The 19,568-nt window shown below is 44.2% G+C and overlaps 1 protein-coding gene across 1 annotated transcript in view; it reads right to left on the bottom strand.

Annotated features, from left to right (window-relative positions):
• LOC145530128 (histone-lysine N-methyltransferase PRDM9-like) overlaps nt 1–19,568 on the bottom strand; it is a 56,499-nt gene that overhangs the window by 12,001 nt on the left and 24,930 nt on the right. The window contains 2 exon segments of the mRNA XM_081550948.1: nt 7,135–7,260; nt 17,772–17,791. Coding sequence (XP_081407074.1) covers nt 7,135–7,260; nt 17,772–17,791 — 146 coding nt within the window.

Raw genomic sequence — 19,568 nt, 5'->3', positions numbered from 1 at the left:
AAAAATATCCTCACCATTTATCTCCAGAATCTTTTCCTTTCCCCGAAGTGACACTGTGACCATTAAACACTCACCACCCTCAATCCCTGGCTACCTTATTCTACTTGGAATTTGTCCTATATGGATATCTCGTACTGGTGGAATCATAGAACATCTTTCCTTTTGTGTCGGCCTTGTTTCAACTTCACATGATGACTTGAAGGTTCATTCACATTAGAGCATGTGTGAGAGTTGTCTTGTTTTTAAAGGTTGAATCATGTTCCATTGTGTATATACTACACTGTGCTTATCCATTCATCTGTGGAACGCTTGTGTTGCTTCCACCTTTTGGCTACTGTGAATAACGCTTCTATGAATATGGGATACGATACTGTTCCAGTTCTTGGTTTTAAATATTATGGGTGTATTCCCTGGACCGGAATTGATGGATTCTATGTTAACTCTGTGTTTGTTTTTGAGGAGCCCCCTACTGTTTTCTGCAGCTGCGGCTCTATTTTACTATATTCCTTTATATGGCAGAGGAATGCATCTATGGATGGAGCTACCTTATTGTGCCTATTCATTCACCTGTTGGTGGACATTTTCGTTGTTTTCACCTTGGGATGTTGAGAACAGTGCTGCTATGAATATTGGTGTACAACTTTATATTTGAACACCTATTTTAAATTATTTGTATGTATGTGTAGGAGTGGAGCTTCCAAAACATATGATAATTACATTTCTATATTTTTGAGAAAATGCTGAAGTTTTACATACATTGATTGTACCATTTTACATCTCCACAAGTAAAGTTGGAGTTCCAATTTCTGTACATTTTGGCCAACATTTGTTATTTGTCTTTATTGTCGGTTTTCCCCATGTCCGTCCTGTGCGCCTTATTACAGAGGAAGTCAGAATGCAGGACCCGCACTTGAGGAGAGGGGAGTTAGCTTCACATACTTGATGGACAGCTGAGTGTCTGTATCAATTGTTTAGAATCTTTCTGCATAGAGATTTTTATTCAACACTACTCGTAAAACCTATGTAACTTTTTTTTAAAACAAGTTTGGAGACATGAAAATTATTTTAAATTTTTGGTTATAATCCAGCATTATGTTATTAGACTGCTTAGTTTATTCTTGCTTTGGCCATTGAGAGCTTTTTCCATGCTCTCCTGTTTTTATTTTACATAATTCAGCTTTCATGGGATTTTTTTGGTACTTCTTTCTCATATTTTAAGATTATCTTGCTTTACATATTTACTGTCTCAGTCCTAGTATCAGCCACATATTTAAAGAACTCTTATTCCTTTTTATTAGAGAATGGTAATAAAAACTTGCATGTGGGAACTTACTATTCTCAGCAGACAATGCATGAAAATACATATGCATGTATCCCAGACTGTGCATACACACAGTTATGAAGATTTTCACAGGGAGCTATGTGTTTCTGTATTAGGCTAAAGATAGTTTATAATTATGTCTCCTGATCTGTTATGACACAGGTATTGTAACTGTCTCCCTTTGTCTTCCTGTAACTTCCCACTCCAGGGATTAAGAAACCTGGCTTCCACTACTTGTCATTTATCAAGTCCAGTGCTTGTTCCATTCGATGACTGATACAGTAGTTCCAGTCCTGTTAGCTACAACCTCCCATAGGAAAGAACTTACAGAGTCCATTGTTTGTGCATGGTACATTTTGCCTTTGACCTGCAGATTCCATTCATTTCCACAGTGAACTTAGGTCAGCTCATTTTGTCCTACCACTAAGAGTGGGTTTTTTCTTTTTCTTCTTTTTTTTAAAAAATTCTCTTGGCTGTGCTATATGGCATGTGGGATTTTAGTTCCCTGATCAGGTATTGAACCCACCTTTCCTACATTGGCAACGTGGAGTCTTAACCACTGGACCACCAGGGAAGTCCTGAAGTTTTTCATACATTTCTCAGTCAGTTAGATTCTTTGTTAAATTCTGCATTCCAGTCTTTGAGACTCCCATAGCATAAATAAATAAATTTGAATAGGCAATAATTTACTTGTTGGGTTATAAAAACAAAAATATATGTGCGTAGACAAATGCGTAGTGGCAGGTATTCATCACTACAATACCATGTGAAATATTTCAACCACATATTCCATAAACTGTTTATCATGTCTGTTTTGCCTTTTCTAGAATGTCTGATAAGTTTGTACAGTGTGTAGCACTTGAGGCTGGATTCCTTCACTTAGTAATGTAAGTGTTAGATTCATGCTTTTTTAATAAATGGGTTGGTAGTTCATTCCCTTGTATCTCTGAATACTATTGTGTTGCGTTATATCTATCCGTTGATGTTCTTCATTGAGATCCTCATAATGAAAGGGAGATGAACTGGAGAAAAACAATCGGAGGTTTAATATATGCCATGCATTCGTGTGTAATTGAAAGATACCTGGGAAAACTGAGTCACCTCCTGAATTGGTGCAAGTTCAGTTCAGTTCAATCACTCAGTCGGGACCAACTGTTTACAACCCCATGGACTGCAGCACACCAGGCTTCCCTGTCCATCACCAACTCCCAGAGCTGGCTCAAACTAACGTCCATCGAGTCAGTGATGCCATCCAACCATCTCATCCTCCGTCATCTCGTCCCCTTCTCCTGCCTTCAATCTTTCCCAGCATCAGGGTTTTTTTTTTCAAATGAGTCAGTTCTTTGCATCAGGTGGCTAATGTGTTGGAGTTTCAGCTTTAGCATCTGCCCTTCCAATGAATACTCAGGACTGATTTCCTTTAGGATGGACTGATTGGATCTCCTTGCAGTCCAAGGGACTTTCAAGAGTCTTCTCTAACACTGTAGTTCAAAAGCATCAATTTTTCAGTGCTCAGCTTTCTTTATGGTCCAACTTTCACATCCATACATTAAAACTGGAAAAACCGTAGCTTTGACTAGACGGACCTTTGTTGGCAAAGTAACGTCTCTACTTTTTAATATGCTGTCTAGGTTGGTCATAACTTTTCTTCCAAGGAGCAAGTGTATTTGAATTTCATGGCTGCAGTCACCATGTGCAGTGATTTTGGAGCCCCCCAAAATAAAGTCTGTCACTGTTTACATTGTTTCCCCATCTATTTGCCATGAAGTGATGGTACCCGATGCCATGATCTTATTTTTCTGAATGTTGAGTTTTAAGCCAATTTTTTCACTCTCCTCTTTCACATTCATCAAGAGGCTCTTTAGTTCTTCTTTGCTTTCTGCCATAAGGCTGGTGTCGTTGTATATCTGAGGTTATTGTTATTTCTCCCAGAAATCTTGATTCCAGGTTGTGCTTTATCTGGCCTGGCATTTTGCATGATGTACTCTGCATAGAAGTTATAAGAAGGGTGACGATATACAGCCTTGACATACTCCTTTCCTGATTTGGAACCAGTCTGTTGTTCCATGTGCAGTTCTAACTGTTGATTCTTGACCTGCATACAGACTTCTCAGGAGGCAGGTCAGGTGGTCTGGTATTCCCATCTGTTTAAGAATTTCCCACAGTTTGTTGGGATCCACACAGTCAAAGGCTTTGGTGTAGTCAATAAAGCAGAAGTAGATATTTTTCTGGAACTCTCTTGCTTTTTTGATGATCCAACAGATGTTGGCAATTTGGTCTCTGGTTCCCTACCTTTTCCAAATTCTGCTTGAACATCTGGACATTCATGGTTCACGTACTGTTGAAGCCTGGCTTAGAGAATTTTGAGCATTACTTTGCTAGCAGGTGAGATGAGTGCAATTGTGATAGAATTCCAGTTGAGCTATTTCAAATCCTAAAAGATGATGCTGTGAAAGTGCTACACTCAATATGTCAGCAAATTTGGAAAACTCAACAGAGGCCACAGGACTGGAAAAGGTCAGTTTTCATTCCAATCACAGAGAAAGGCAATGCCAAAGAATGCTCAAACTACCTCAAAGAGTCGGACATGACTGAGCGACTGAACTGAACTGAACTGAACTTGAACATTCTTTGGCATTTCCTAGTCCTGTGGTCACTGCTGACCTAAATGTCTAGTGGTTTTCCTTACTTTCTTAAATTTAAGTCTGAATTTGGCAATAAGGAGTTGATGATCTGAGCCACAGTTTTATGGCTCAGTTTATGATTTGAGCTCCCAGTCTTGTTTTTGCTGACTGTATAGAGCTTCTCCATCTTTGGCTGCAAAGGATATAATCAATCTGATTTCAGTATTGACCATAGAGTCTTCTCTTGTGTTGTTGGAAGAGGGTGTTTGCTATGACCAGTGTGTTCTCTTGGCAAAACTCTGTTGGTAGGGCAAAGGATAACAGGTGGAGCAGCAGGGACTCAGATTCAGCAGCAGGACATTAGTTAGGGCCAGCAACAGGGCCTTAATTAGGGACCTTGTTAGGACCTCAGAGATAACTTCATGGCCTAAGTAAGAGATAGTTCAGGCTGTTAGATGCACTTTAGTGACTTTCTTAGGGACATAGTCAGGGCCTTAGTAATAGGATCAGGGTGTTATTTTGTGACAGCTTAGGCTATAAGGGGCAGTATCATGGCCTCAATTAGGGGCAGTGTCAGAGTTAGGGACAGGCTTAGGGCCTTCATAAAGTATAGTTCGGGCCTTAGCTAGGGACAGTGTCTGGGGCTTAAAGACAGTTTCAAGGCTTCAGTTAGAGATAACTTGAGGGCCTTAAAGAAGTTCAGGCTGTTACTTAGCAGCACCTCAGGACCTTAATAGGGCCAGCGTCAGGCTCATAGTTGTGACCAGTGTCAGGGTGTTAGTTAGGGACAGCATCAGAGACCTACTTCAGTACATATTCAGGGCCTTAGTTACGGACAGGATCATGGCAAAAGTAGGGATACTGAAGGCTATTAGGGACACCATCAGGGCATTAGGATGAGTCTGAGGGTGTTATTTAGAGGCAAAATGAGGATGTTAGTTAGGGAAAGAGTCAGAAAATTGGTTACAGACAGTACCAGCCCCTCAGGTAGAGACTCCTTCAATCCTTAGTGCCTTGAAGTGAGGGAGAGCATCAGAGTTGCATCTTCAGTGGCTGAGAGAGGGAGTGTATCAGGCCGACACTTAAATACAGAGTTAAGGGCTTAATTAGGGAGCGTGTCAGGGCCTCAGAGAAAACTGAAGACCTTAGTAAAAGACACTTTAGACCATTTGTCCCAGGGATATTGTCAGGGTGTTCGTTAAAACCAGCATCAGGGCCTTAGTTAGGAAGAGAGTTCAGAGGACAGTTTGGGAAAGAAAGCTCAGGCCATCATGGACAGCTCAGGGCCATAGTTAGTGTAGGTCCAGGACCTGGTAGTGAAATCGAGCAGGACCCTGTGGGGCTCCTGGGCCCAGAAGCCTTTCCCATGTCCCCTGTTTCTTTGTTGGGAATAGACTCCCGGCTCCATGACCTACCCTGAGCTCCAAAGGGCAGACTGGAAGAGGTGCTAATCAGGGAAGGAAGGGGATGCAGGGAGAACGAAAGAGCACTCAAGAAAGAGTATTCTGTCTTGGGTCAGGGTCCTGTTTCTGTCAAAAGGGATACACGCAAAAATATCTCTAAACTTTTTACCCAACTAAACATCCTCTCAGGACAGAGAGGCCTGGCGTGCTGCAATTCATGGGGTCGCCAAGACTCGGACACGACTAAGCGACTGAACTGAGCTGAAACATCCTCTCCAGCAAAATGGAAAATTGTAGCATTCTTCATTCCAGAGAAGCTCACCAAGAGACCACCTGAGGTCAGGTGAAGGGAGTTCAGGCCCTGTATACACCCTAATCCTTACAACAACTCTGCCCTTTAACCATTGCTATAAAGTGAAAGTCACTCAGTCTGACTCTTTGTGATCCCATGGACTATACAATCCATGGAATTCTCCAGACCAGAATAGTGGAGTGGGTAGCCATTCCCTTCTTCAGGGCATCTTCCCAACCCAGAGATCAAATCCAGGTCTCCCGCATTGCAGGTGGATTCTGCACCAGCTGAGCCACCAGGGAAGCCCAAGAATAATAAAGTGGGTAGCCTATCCCTTCTCCAGGGAGTCTTCCCAACCCAAGAATTGCACCAGGGTCTCCTGCGTTACACAGAGATTATTTACCAGCTGAGCTACCAGGGAAGCCCATAGCTATAAAACTCCTAAGCAAGTCCTCCTGCCTTGGGGCAGTGTTTGAGGGCATGAGTTTTCTGTGTCCCTCTTTGCTAGCAAAGCAGTATAGCTATGCTTTTCTACTTCACCTGGAACTATCTCTGAGATTCGGTTTAGCACAGGTGTACAGACGTGGCGTTTTGGGATCAGATTTGGTGCTCACTGTCGGGCTGACTTGGGGATGGCCCCTGTGGGTCCTCTGACTTGATCAGATGCCCCAAGATTTTCTCCATGCCAGCCTCTTTCAAGAGTGGAAGGTTGGAGAATTCCATTAGAGGGCAGATCACCTGGCATTCTTGACTGGAAAGGCTGAGACTGAGTCATACCCCATCTAGCAATTGGAACTCCAGGGCAGGAGCAGACAGTGAAGAGGGACTGCCTTAGCCGCTGCCAAGACCAACTCTGCCTTGAGGACAATCCTCTCTCCATCCTGTCTGGACTGTTCCAAATGTCCAAGGAATTAATCTGGGAAACTAGGAAAGTAGCACTTGGGGTGTTTCAAGAACTCAGACTGTGTGATAACTCGCTGGCATGCACTCTGTGGTTCTGTAGACTTAGGATAATCTTGGCTCTCATTTTGGTGTTTGTTCATTACAGGAAATCTCATCTGGAAGGTGCTTCTGAGTTCCTTTGCTTTGAAGTGATCTGTATCTGTGTTTGAAATAACTTCACTCTGTTTATGTAGGTATTGTATGGCATATTTTAACAGTTCTTTTAGAGTCAGGCCCAAGTGAGGACCAGAGACAGGGTTGAAAGTGTAGTCAGGTCCAGAGTAAGGGCATAGCGAGGACCAGAGTCAGGTCGTAGTGAGGTCCAGAGACGTGAAATAGTGAGGACCGATGTCAGGGAGTAGTGAGAACCAGAATTGGGCCAATGAGAGGACCATTGGCAGGCGACGAGAGGGGACCAGCGGCGGGCCGTCGAGAGAAACTGGCGACCCGATTCTGGCCGATGAGAGGACCTGGGGGGACCCACGGAGAGAACCTGGGTGCGGGGTGGGGGTGGTACGCGGAGAGGACCCTGAGGGGAGCAGTCAAGCGGACCTGGAGTGGGGAGTCGTAAGTGGACGAGCGGCGGTGCACGGGGTCTGCGGAGAGGACCTTAAGGGGGCTGTCAAAGGGCATAGAAAAAGGAAACAAGTCAGGGCCGGTCACAGGCAGCGTCAGGTCCTAGAGAGGAAAGACGTCAGGGAGCAGTGAGAGGCCGTGTCAGTACTAGAGAGGAAAGACGTCAGGGATCAGTGAGAGGCAGCGTCACGTCCTAGAGAGAAAGACCGCAGGGATCAGTGAGAGGCGTCGTCCGGTCCTAGAGAGGAGGACCTCAGGGATCAGTGAGAGGCGGCGTCCGGTCCTAGAGAGGAAAGACATCACGGAGCAGTGAGAGGCGGCGTCCGGTCCTAGAGAGGACGATCTCAGAGATCAGTGAGAGGCGGCGTCTGGTCCTAGAGAGGACGACCTCAGGGATCAGTGAGAGGCGGCGTCTGGTCCTAGAGAGGAAAGACGTCAAGGAGCCGTGAGAAGTGGCGTCACGTCCTAGAGAGGAAAGACGTCACGGAGCAGTGAGAGGCGGCGTCAGATCCTAGAGGGGAAAGACTTCAGGGATCAGTGAGAGGCGGCGTCCCGTCCTAGAGAGGAAAGGCGTCAGGGATCAGTGAGAGGCGGCGTCCGGTTCTAGAGAGGAAGGACGTCACAGAAAGACGTCATGGATCATTGAGAGACGGCGTCAGGTCCTAGAGAGGACGACCTCAGGGATAAGTGAGAGGCGGCGTCTGGTCCTAGAGAGGAAAGACATCACGGAGCCGTGAGAGGCGGTGTAACGTCCTAGAGAGGACGACCTCAGAGATCAGTGAGAAGCGACGTCCGGTTCTAGAGAGGAAGGACGTCACAGAAAGACGTCATGGATCATTGAGAGACGGCGTCAGGTCCTAGAGAGGAAAGACGTCACGGACCAGTGAGAAGTGGCGTGACGTCCTAGAGAGGAAAGACGTCAGGGATCAGTGAGAGGTGGTGTCATGTCCTAGAGAGGATGACCTCAGGGATCAGTGAGAGAACCCCGCCCCCCAATCAGGTCCTAGAGAGGACGACCTCAGAGACCAGTGAGAGGAGGCGTCAGGTCCTAGAGAGGAAAGGCGTCACGGACCAGTGTGAAGTGGCGTGAGCACCTAGAGAGGAAAAACGTCAGGGAGCTGTGCGAGGTGGCGTCAGCTCCTAGAGAGGAAAGACGTCACGGACCAGTGAGAAGTGGCGTGACTTCCTAGAGAGGAAAGACGTCAGGGATCAGTGACAGAACCCCCCCCCATCAAGTTCTAGAGAGGACACCTCAGAGACCAGTGAGAGGCGGCATCAGGTCCTAGAGAGGAAACACATCACGGACAAGTGAGAAGTGGCGTGACGTCCTAGAGAGGACGACCTCAGGGATCAGTGAGAGGTGGCGTACAGTCCTAGAGACGAAAGACGTCACGTCCTAGAGAGGAAACACGTCGCAGAAAGACGTCATGGATCATTGAGAGACGGCGTCAGGTCCTAGAGAGGAAAGGCATAAGGGACCAGTGAGAGGTGGCGTGAGGTCCTAGAGAGGACGACCTCAGGGATCAGTGAGAGGCGGCTTCCGGTCCTAGAGAGAAAAGACGTCACGGAGCCGTGAGAGGCGGTGTCACGTCCTAGAGAGGAAAGGCGTCACAAAAAGACGTCATGGATCATTGAGAGACGGCGTCAGGTCCTAGAGAGGAAAGGCGTCACGGATCAGTGAGAGGTGGCTTGAGGTCTTAGAGAGGACGACCTCAGGGATCAGTGAGAGGTGGCGTACGGTCCTAGAGACGAAAGACGTCACGTCCTAGAGAGGAAACACGTCGCAGAAAGACGTCATGGATCATTGAGAGACGGCGTCAGGTCCTAGAGAGGAAAGGCGTCACGGATCAGTGAGAGGTGGCTTGAGGTCCTAGAGAGGACGACCTCAGGGATCAGTGAGAGGCGGCGTCAGGTCCTAGAGAGGAAAGACGTCACCGACCAGTGAGAGGCGGCGTGACATCCTAGAGAGGAAAGACGCCTGGGAGCAGTGAGAGGCGGCGTCACGTCCTAGAGAGGAAAGTGTGGGTCACGACCTGGGGACTGAAGAACAAAGAGGTACTCATAAGCAAAACTCGTAAGGTTGCTATTGCAGGGAATGGCCACAAGGCGGCAGGATTCTTTCATGCCCTGTTGTGATTCCTTGGAAATGAAAGCTTTCGAGTTTTAACTCAGGACTGTAATTTAATATGGAACGTACCTGAAGAAACACCCAAAAGCCTGTGTGTTCTTCCTGAACATTCTTATTTATTTATTTTAATAATTTTATTTATTGGCCATGCCATGCGGCTTGTGGGATCTTTAGTTCCCCGCCGAAGAATCGAACCTTCGCCCTCTGCATTGGTGAACAGAATCTTAACCAGTAAACTGCAAGGAAGTCCCCCTGGGCATTCTTTTTTTAAATGAACCTTTATTTTATATTGTAGTAACACTGAGATACTATGTGTTGTTGGTGGCAGGTGAACCGAGTGCATTTTCTATTTTGTTGTTCAGTCGCCAAGTCATGTCTGACTCTTTTTGTAGGAGTGTTCCCTTTTCGCCAGGCCCTGTTACACTGGTAAAACATCTAGTTGTGTGTACATAAGTGTACATAATTATAAATGTCTAGGCACATAGGTATATAAATGTCTATATGCATAGATATATAGATATATAAATACCTTGATACACAGAGACATAAATATCTATATACATAGACATAAATCTCTATGTACATACAGATATAAATTATTATAGATACATATAGATATTTATATACATAGACATATAAATATCTGTATACATGGAAGATGGTTACACAGTGGAAAATGCAAGAGACAACCTTATAGACAAAATAAGTGATACAGATAGTGGCATTTATAAGAGCATCCTAGGAGAGAGAAACATAAACAATTTCAAACAAAGAGAACAAAGCTTCCTGTAACTAGTTTTAATCTGGTGGCAATAAACCAAGTCCACAGGGGAGTCAGTAGATGATGGCAAATTCTGGAAGGGTCAGATAGTGAAAACAAGTTCAATGTGTCATCTTTGTTTACAAAGTATACCTCATCAATTTATGGATTCATACCTGTTGATACCTCCTTAAGTATGTATCATGCTATATATATCCTCACATGCCCACATCCAAACTGTTTCATCTCAAATCATTTCAAGCATAATTCCAACTTATTGCAACTCTAGCTAGTCAATTGTTGCAATTTCACGAAAAAGGCACATTGTAATTCTTTCGTATAGACCAGTAAAGGCTAGGATTTCTGTCTAATGTTTTTTTAGAGGCCTTAGGAATCATTGAAAATTTCAACTCTTCTTCCTGCTTCACCTTGTTCTGATTCAGTTGACATGGGAAAAGCTATGGAAAGAGTGTTTAATATAATCTGAACTCACCAGGTATCTATTATTTGGTATACATGAAGATCTGAGAAGTAGACTTGGATGGATAAAAAAAAATTATTGTGAATGTAGAACATAATTAGAAATTGCGGGAGTCATTTGACCAGAGAACAATCACAATGGATCAACTTTATCTCCCACAATCATGAGGACAAGTTTATGTTGGTAATAACATCAGCAACTGAGGAGTTAAAGTGTTATCACTGTGAAAAATGATTATGAAAATAAATCTATGAAATGTTTAGAACACAACTTTCCAAGAGGCTTTAAATTTCATGTAACTGTTTTATTATTTGACATCTTGAGTGGATTACAGACTCTGTGTAAGTTTTACAGACTGTTCAAAGTAACATTCTATTCCATCCTGGAATGAATACATCACCTTTTGATTCAGGCCCTTGTGACACACTTAATCAGACTTAGAGACAATCTGTGTTGGAGAGTGCTCTCCAGTTTGCACATACCAGCTGCAGATCTGACAAGAAACAGTTACTCTCACGTGGTTGTTGCTGTTCAGTTGCTAAGCTGTGTCTGACTCTTTGTGACCCCATGGACTGCAGCACGCCAGGAATCCCAGTCCTTCACCATCTCCTGGAGATTGCTCAAACTGCTGTCCATTGAATTGGTGATGCCATCGAACCATCTCTTCCTCTGTCATCCCCTTCTCCATTTGCCTTCAGTCTTTCCCAGCATCATGGTCTTTTCCAGTGGGTTGGCTTTGCACATCAGGTGGCCAAAGGATGGGAGCTGTGGTTTCAGCATCAGTCCTTCCTATGAATATTCAGGACTGATTTCCTTTAGGATGGACTTGTTTGATCTCCTTGCAGTCCAAGGGACTCTCAAGAGTCTTCTCCAGCACCACAGTTCGAAAGCATCAGTTCTTCGGTGCTCTGCCTTCTTTGTGGTCCAACTCTCACATCCGTACATGACTCCTGCAAAACCCAGCAGCTTTTACTCTCACATGTGGGACATCAAATTTGCTTTCACATATTGCCTGCTATGTTTAGACTCTCGGTTCATACTTCATGTAACCATGTAGCGTCGTATTTAAATCCAATTTGAAACAAAGCTTTAAGAATGTTTTGCCTACTAGTAGCGTTCTATTTTCACCAGCACCTCTTACCTTGGTGTGACATCTCCAAACCCAGAAATTCTTACATGTTGATATGAAGATCAATTTCATTTTAGCAGCCTTTGAACAGAGAAGTGACAAAATCAGGATGCCTATTTTATCAGATTTCTCCAGGCAGAAAATGGAAGCTTGTTGCTGTTCAGTCACTCAGTCGTGTCCAACTCTTTGCGACCCCATAGATTTCAGCACGCTGGGCTTCCCTGTCCTTCACCATCTCCCCGAGTTTGCTCAAACTCATGTCCATTAGGTCGGTGATGCCATCCAACCATCTCGTCCTCTGTCGTCCCCTCTTCTTCCACCCTCAGTCTTTCAAAAGGAAACTGTTAGAAGGCAGGGTTCATGCAGCTTATGGGCTCCTCGACTCAATCTTTTTGCAGGAATTTTCTGATGTATTTTTTCAAGTGTGACCTTTCCTTCATATAATAACAAATAAACAGAATTAGAGGAAACTAATTTGAAAGGATGGATTGTTTCTACCCTGACAATCTGAACACAAAGGAACCAGTGGGAACCGCAAAGATCTGGGGGCCAGGCTTTTAAGAATATTTTAGGTTGGCAAATACTAACTAATATGCTTTCAATTTCAAAAATTTTTATTGTGATAAAGAATACCCTTTTCTAGAAGCCTTCCAGTGTGGCTACCTCCTCCTGGAAGCCTTGGGTGATGGAATCAGGGCACTTTCTGTCTGTCTGTACAGGACCCTGGGCTCAACTCTAAGAAATCCCTGGATCCTGACCACCACTTGCCCAAAGACACTGGTAACGGTTTGGTTTTGCCTGTTGAAGTGTTTAATGACAAAGGTTCTTTCAGTTTCCTGATGTGGGTGACATGTGGAGCCCAGTGATGGTTTTTTCTTTAAGAAACTTACTTGCTAATTCCCACATGAGGGTGAGGCCCCTGTCCAACGATGAGAGACCCTGCATGTGTGTGACCTTTGCCTCCAGGGAGAGCAACCTTATGCTAGTTTAAACCTGACCACATTCTGTCTACATGGTAGATTGAGACCTCCCTAAGTCTTGTCTAGGGGCTTCCCTGGTGGCTGAGATGGTAAAGAATCTGCATGCAGTGCAGGAGACCTGGGTTTGATCTCTGGATCGGGAATATCCCTTGGAGAAGGGAATGGCAACCGACTCCAGTATTCTTGCCTGGAGAATCCCATGGACAGAGGAGGCTGGAGGGCTACCGTCCATGTGGTCACAAACAGTCAGACATGTCTGAATGACGAACACCTTGACTTTTCAATCCCGTCTGCACTGATTATGTTTAGACAAGACTGTGTGCTTTCTACAATGATTCCATGTCTTGCCTGTTGGAATAGTGTGAGAATATTGACACCGACCGTGTTCTGTGTGCACTAGGACGTGGAGAGCTGGGTGCAGACTGGGCCTGTCCTCTGTCCTGGAAAACTCCGTGCCTGTGTCTGAATGTCAGTGCTCAGAGGCCTGGGGTCTGGAGCTGAGGTGGGCTCCTCTGGGTACCGAGCCCTCCTCTGAGTGGGGTTCCGTGGCCCTCGCAGGGGTCAGGGCTGCAGTAGGGCTCTTAGTCTTTCCTCCTGCCAGGTTCACCTGCCCTGGGGCTCACGGAGACACCTCAGGTGGCCTACCTGGTAATTAGTCCCATTTTCCAGCACATTCAGTTTGAGTAGGAAGGCAGGGTCACCTGGTAAATTGATTCCAGGGTACTGGGATGAGGCAGAAAACCAACCGGCAGCAGGTGAGGTTGCTATGGTGATCGCCTTCCGGTCGGCGGTCCCTGCTCAGCAGAGACCAGACCTGCCCCTCGTCTCCTAGCCCCGCGCCTGGTGTGTTTTCTCAACACCTCAGTCGGAAAACGAAGGACCGAGCCTGCTGGAACCAAGGTAGTGTCTTCAACATTATCGTGACAGCTGTAATAACAGTATCAGACAAAACAGAAGGGCGGGAGAGGAGGACTTCCCTGGGACAAGTGTGGGGAGAGGAGACCCTATGCTTCTTTCCACCATCCCAGGAGGTTCCAGGAACCCACTCGTTTCTGCCTTAGGGGCCCAGCCAGCAGAGACCTGGTGTCCTAACCAAGAGTCACGCGACCCCAGATGCAGGGTCCGGGGATTGTGTGTGTCTCACCCCATCCCCGTAGGTCCGAATCCCGTACTTGGAGACCCTGTGTCTGCTCCTGCCCCTCGGAGATTCCCAACATCTGAATTGAGGGTGTTGCCCTGATTAACCTGTGGTCCTTTTTCTTCTCTTCATCTTGGGACATTCACATGAGGTCAGGAACCTTTGAATGGGTTGCTGCTCTGTGTTCTGCTGAGTGAAAACCTTTGGTGGTGTCATATTAATGTCATAGCATATCGCATATCTAATCTATAGGGTCACCACTGTCTGGGGTTCCCCAGATGGATTTCAGGTAATTTAATTTTTATTTTCTATTGGAGTCAAGTTGACTTCCATTGTTTTGTTAGTTTTAGCGGTACAGGAGCTTAATTGGATTTTACATAGAAGCATATCTATTCTTTTTCCATTTTTTTCCTCGTATTATAGATGATTACAGTCTGTTCAGTAGAGTTCCCTGTTCTATTTACTAGGTCCTATTTGATTATTAATTTGTTAGATATTAGTGTGTATAGTTAATCCTAAACTCTTAATTATCCCTTCTTTCTAACTTTCTTTCGATAATCATAGTTTGATTTTCTCAGGCTGTGAAGTCTGTTTTGTATATTAAGTCATTGGTATGAATTTATAGATTGCACCTGTAAGTGATATCTCACATATTTATCTTTCTCTCTGAGTTCCCTCACTTACTGTGATGATTTCTTAGTCCATCCATGCTGCTGACAGCATCCTTATTTCATTCTATTTTATGGTTGAGTAGTATTCCAGGGTATAGATGTACCCCCTAGTCTTCATTATTCTGTCAGTGGACCTTTTGGTGAATTCCATGTCTTGCCTATTGAAATAGTGCTGCCCTGAAAATCAAGGGACGTGTGTCATTTTGGATGGTGATTTTCTGTGGATCTGTGCTTCCCTTGTGGCTCAGCTGGTAAAGAATCCGCCTGCAGTGAGGGAGACTTGGGTTTGACCCCTGGGTTCGGAAGATCCCCTGGAGAAGAGAAAGGCTGCCCACTCCAGTGTTCTGGCCTAGTGAATTCCATGGACTGTATAGTCCATGGGTTTGCAAAGGGTCAGACACGACTGAGCTAATTTCCCTTCACTTTCTCTGGACTTAAGCCCACGAGTGGGATTGCAGGGTCATATGATACCTCTATGTCTTGTGTTTCTTGGAAGCTCCATACTGTTTTCCATAGTGGCTTCACCATTTACATTCTCAAAAAGCTTGTAGGAGGATTTCATTTTCTGTATATTCTTTGCAGGTCTTTTATTTTATTTATTTATTTTATCTTTATTTTTTGTAGATCATTTTGATGATAGCCACTGTGACCAGCGTGAGGTGATACCTTATGGTAGTTTTGATTGGCATTGATTTAATAATGATTGGTGTGGAGTATCTTTCCATGTGCTTTTATTATTTTATACTTTGTGAGTACAATTTACCTCTTGAAAATGGCTTCTTTTGGAATTCTTTTCTGATGAAATACCTGGGACATTTCTTGAGGGCAGATGTCATTTAAAGCCCTGTCAAGTTTGTGACTATTTAGAGCCCGTCAGCACCTGTTTTATGGCTTGTCTGCTCGCTCAGTGGTAAAAGAATCCACCTGCAATGCAGGAGACTTTCAGGAGGCCTGGGCTCAATCCCTGGGTTGGGAAGATCCCCTGGAGAAGAAAATGGCAAACCACTGCAGTATTCTTGCCTAGAGACTCCCATGGACAAAGGAGCCTGGCTGGCTACAGTCCATGGGGTTGCAAAGAGTCGGACACGACTGAGCAACTGAACAACAACAACTGCACCCGTTTTGACATGTAAATCTTGGTCTGTGCCAGCTAATTACTCCCCCACCCCCTGCCGCCTTTCCATTTGGCCACCTTTCCATACGTTTCTGAGTCTGTGAAACTGTTTGCCTTTTGTAATGACGTTCATTTGTATCCATTTTTAGATTCCACAGAAGTGATACTCTCTATTATCTGACTTTCCCTTTCTCAGTTATTTCACTTAGTTTGATCTCCTCTAGTTTCTTCCCTGTAACTTGAAATGGCATTATTTCACCCTTCTTTATGTCTGAGCAATATTGCATTGTGTATATGTGCCTCATTCTCTGTGTCCGTCTGTCTGTCCTTGCTCAGTGAAGTCGCTCCCTTGTCTTGACTGTGGTACCCGGCGCTGCCGTGATCTGTGGAGTGCAGGTGTCTTTTAAAATTTTGCATTTTTTTTCTGGATCTCCTTCTAGGTGTTGTATTTCTGGGTCACTGGGTACTTCTGTGTTTAGTTTTTAAAAGAACTGCCATAATGTTCTCCCTAATTGGTGTACCGATTTACATTCCCACCAACAGTGTAGAAGGGTTTCTTTCTCTCCACACCCTCTGCAGAAATTATTGTTGTAGGTCTTTGATGTGGCTATTCTGACCAATGTGAGATGATGCCTCATTCTACATTTGATTTGCCTTTCTCAAAGAACTAGTGATGCTGAGCATCTTTTCATGTGCTTTATGACCGTCTCTATGACTTCTTTAGAGAAACATTCATTTAGACCTTTGGCTGATATTTTTGTTGAGTTTTTCTTTTTCTTTAGCTGAGGTGTACTAATAATTTGTATGTGTTGGAGAGAAAGTTCTTGTGGAATCAACCCCGAATATTCATTGGAAGTGGAAGGACTGAAGCCGAAGCTCCAATCTTTTGGCCACCTGAGGCAAAGAGTCGACTCATTGGAAAAGACCCTGATGCTAGAGAAGATTGAGGATGGGAGGAGAAGGGGCAGCAGAGGATGAGACGGTTGGACGGCCTTACCCACTCGACAGACATGAGTTTGAGCAAACTCCCAGGGACAGTGAGGGAGAGGGAAGCCTAGCGTGCTGCAGTCCACGGGGTCACAAAGAGTCAGACGTGACTTAGCAACTGAACAACTACAAAAACCTGGATCTTCCTGAATATTAACTGCCTAGCAATTCAGCTGGCATTTAATATTCAGCTGCACAGTATGAAAAGACAAAAAGATATGACACTGAAAAATGAACTCCCCTAGTTGGTAGGTGCCCAATATGCTACTGGAGAAGAGTGAAGAAATAAATCCAGAAGGAATGAAAAGGCTAAGTCAAAACAGAAACAGTTGTGGGTGTGTCTGGGGGTGGAAGTTAAGTCTGATGCTGTAAAGAGCAATATTGCATAGGAACCTGGAATGTTAGGTGTATGAATCCAGGTAAATTAGATGTGGTCAAGAAGGAGATGGCAAGAGTGAACATTAACATTTGAGGAATAAGTGAACTAAGATGGATGGGAATGAGTGAATTTAATTCAGATGACCATTGTATCCACTACTGTGGGCAAGAATCCCTTAGAAGAAATGGAGTAGCCCTGATAGTCAACAAAAGAATGTGAAATGCAGTACTTGGCTGCAGTCTCAAAAACAACAGAATGAACTCTGTTCATTTCTAAGGCAATTCATTCAATATCAAAGTAGTCCAAGTCTATGCCCCAACCTCTAATACTGAAGAAGCTGAAATACCGAGTCCATGAAGACCTACAAGACCTCCCAGAACTAACACCAAAAAAAGATGTCCTTTTCATCATAGGGACTGGAATGCAAGTTTTCTATGATATCTCTACTCCCCCCCCCCAACTTTATGCCTTAGAAGGTAGAGCAGAGTGGTGAGCATCAGGTCCATGTGAGTTATTTATATCAGATACACTTTTCTGTGAATATAAGCAGGAAGATAGGAGATAAATTTTATGGATTGTCTCTTAGAGACAAAGATTTCTGTGCATACGTAGAAGGAAGGAATGAAGGAAGGAAGGCAGAGGATTTTCCTTGTGGGTTACTTGTTACGTATATTGATTTCTTGTCAATTTAGGTATGGACCTCCTAATGCATCCCATCCCTTCACTTCAATTTTTTTCTGGAACCATTTGTTTGATTTGAATTCTCAGAGTCTCTTTCAGAATTGGAAATTTGTTGACTCGTACATCTTTTTTTTAGCTTACCTCATACACCATGTTCTACCTCTGCCTTAGTGTATGATCCTTCAAACTCCATCCCTGTGACTACCAGTGTCATAATTCCCTAACTTCAGTGGCAGTTTTATATGAGTGAGAAATAGTCTACTGTATACCTGTAGCACATCTTGTTGTTCAGTTGCTGAGTCATATCCGACTCTTTGTGACCCCATGGACTGCAGCATGCTAGGCTTCCCTGTCCATCACCAATGCCCAGAGCTTGCTCAAACTCATGTCCATTGAGTTGGTGATGCCATTCAACCATCTCATTCTCTGTCGTCCCCTTCTTCTCCTGCCTTCAATCTCTCCCAGCATCAGGGTCTTTCCCAATGAGTCAGTTCTTTGCATCATGTTACCAAACGATTGGAGTTTCAGCTTCAGTATCAGTCTTTGTAAATAATATTCAGGACTGATTTCCTTTAGGATTGACTGGTTTGGTCTTCTTGCAGTCCAAGGGACTCTCAAGAGTCTTCTCCAACACCACAGTTCAAAGGCATCAATTCTTTGGCAGTCAGCTTTCTTTATGGTCCAACTCTCACATCCATATATGACTACTGGAAAAACCATAGCTTTGACTAGACAGATCTTTGTCAGCAAAATATTGTCTCTGCTTTTTAAAATGCTGTCTAGGTTGGTCATAAATTTTCTTTCAAGGATCAAGCATCTGATAATTTCATGGCTGCAGTCATCATCTGCAGTGATTTTGGAGCCCTGAAAAATAAAGTCTGTTATTTTTCCATTGTTTCCCTATCTATTTGCCGTGAAGTGATGGGACCAGATGCCATGATCTTTGTTTGTTGAATGTAGAGTTTTATGACAGCTTTTTCACTCTCCTCTTTCACTTTCATCAGGAGGCTCTTTAGTTCCTCTTCACTGTCTGCCAAAAGGGTGGTGTCATCTGTATATCTGAGGTTATTGATATTTCTCCTGGAAACCTTGATTCCAGCTTGTGCTTCATCCAGCCCAGCATTTCACATGATGTAATCTGCATATAGTTAAATAAGCAGAGTGATAATGTACAGCCTTGACGTAGTCCTTTCCCCATTTGGAGCCAGTCCATTGTTCCATGTCTGGTTCTAACTGTTGCTTCTTGACCTGCATACAGATTTCTCAGGAGGCAGTTCAGGTGGTCTGGGATTCCCATCTCTTGAAGAATTTTCCACATTTTGTTGTGATCCACACAGTCAAAGGCTTTGGCGTAATCAATAAAGGAGATGTTTTTCTGGAATTCTCTTGCTTTTTCTATGATCCAATGGATGTTGGCAATTTCATCTCTGATCCCTCTGCCTTTTCTAAATCGAGCTTGAACATCTAGAAGTTCATGGTTCATGTACTGTTGAAGCCTGGCTTGGAGAATTTTGAGCATTACTTTGCCAGCATGTGAGATGTGTGCAATAGTGCGGTAGTTTGAACATTCTTTGGCATTGTCCTTATTTGGGATTGGAATGAAAATTGACCTTTTCCAGTCTTGTGGCCACTGCTGAGTTTTCCAAATTTGCTGGCATATTGAGTGCAGCACATTCAAAGCATCATCTTTTAGGATTTGAAATAGCTCAACTGGAATTCTGTCACCTCCACTAGCTTTTTGTAGCAATGCTTCTTAAGGCCCACCTGACTTCACATTCCAGGATGTCTGGCTCTAGGTGAGTGATCACACCATCATGGTTATCTGGGTCATGAAGATCTATTTTGTATAGTTCTTCTGTGTATTCCTGCCATCTCTTCTTAATATCTTCTGCTTCTGTGAGATCCATACCATTTCTGTCCTTTATTGTGCCCATCTTTGCCTGACATGTTCACCTGGATCTC

Source organism: Giraffa tippelskirchi, chromosome 12, assembly GCF_054371585.1.
Source record: "Giraffa tippelskirchi isolate mGirTip1 chromosome 12, T2T-mGirTip1v1.2.pri, whole genome shotgun sequence".
Lineage (NCBI taxonomy): Eukaryota > Metazoa > Chordata > Mammalia > Artiodactyla > Giraffidae > Giraffa > Giraffa tippelskirchi.
Note: the sequence above shows the minus strand (reverse complement) of the source record. Positions and strands in the feature narration are given on the sequence as shown.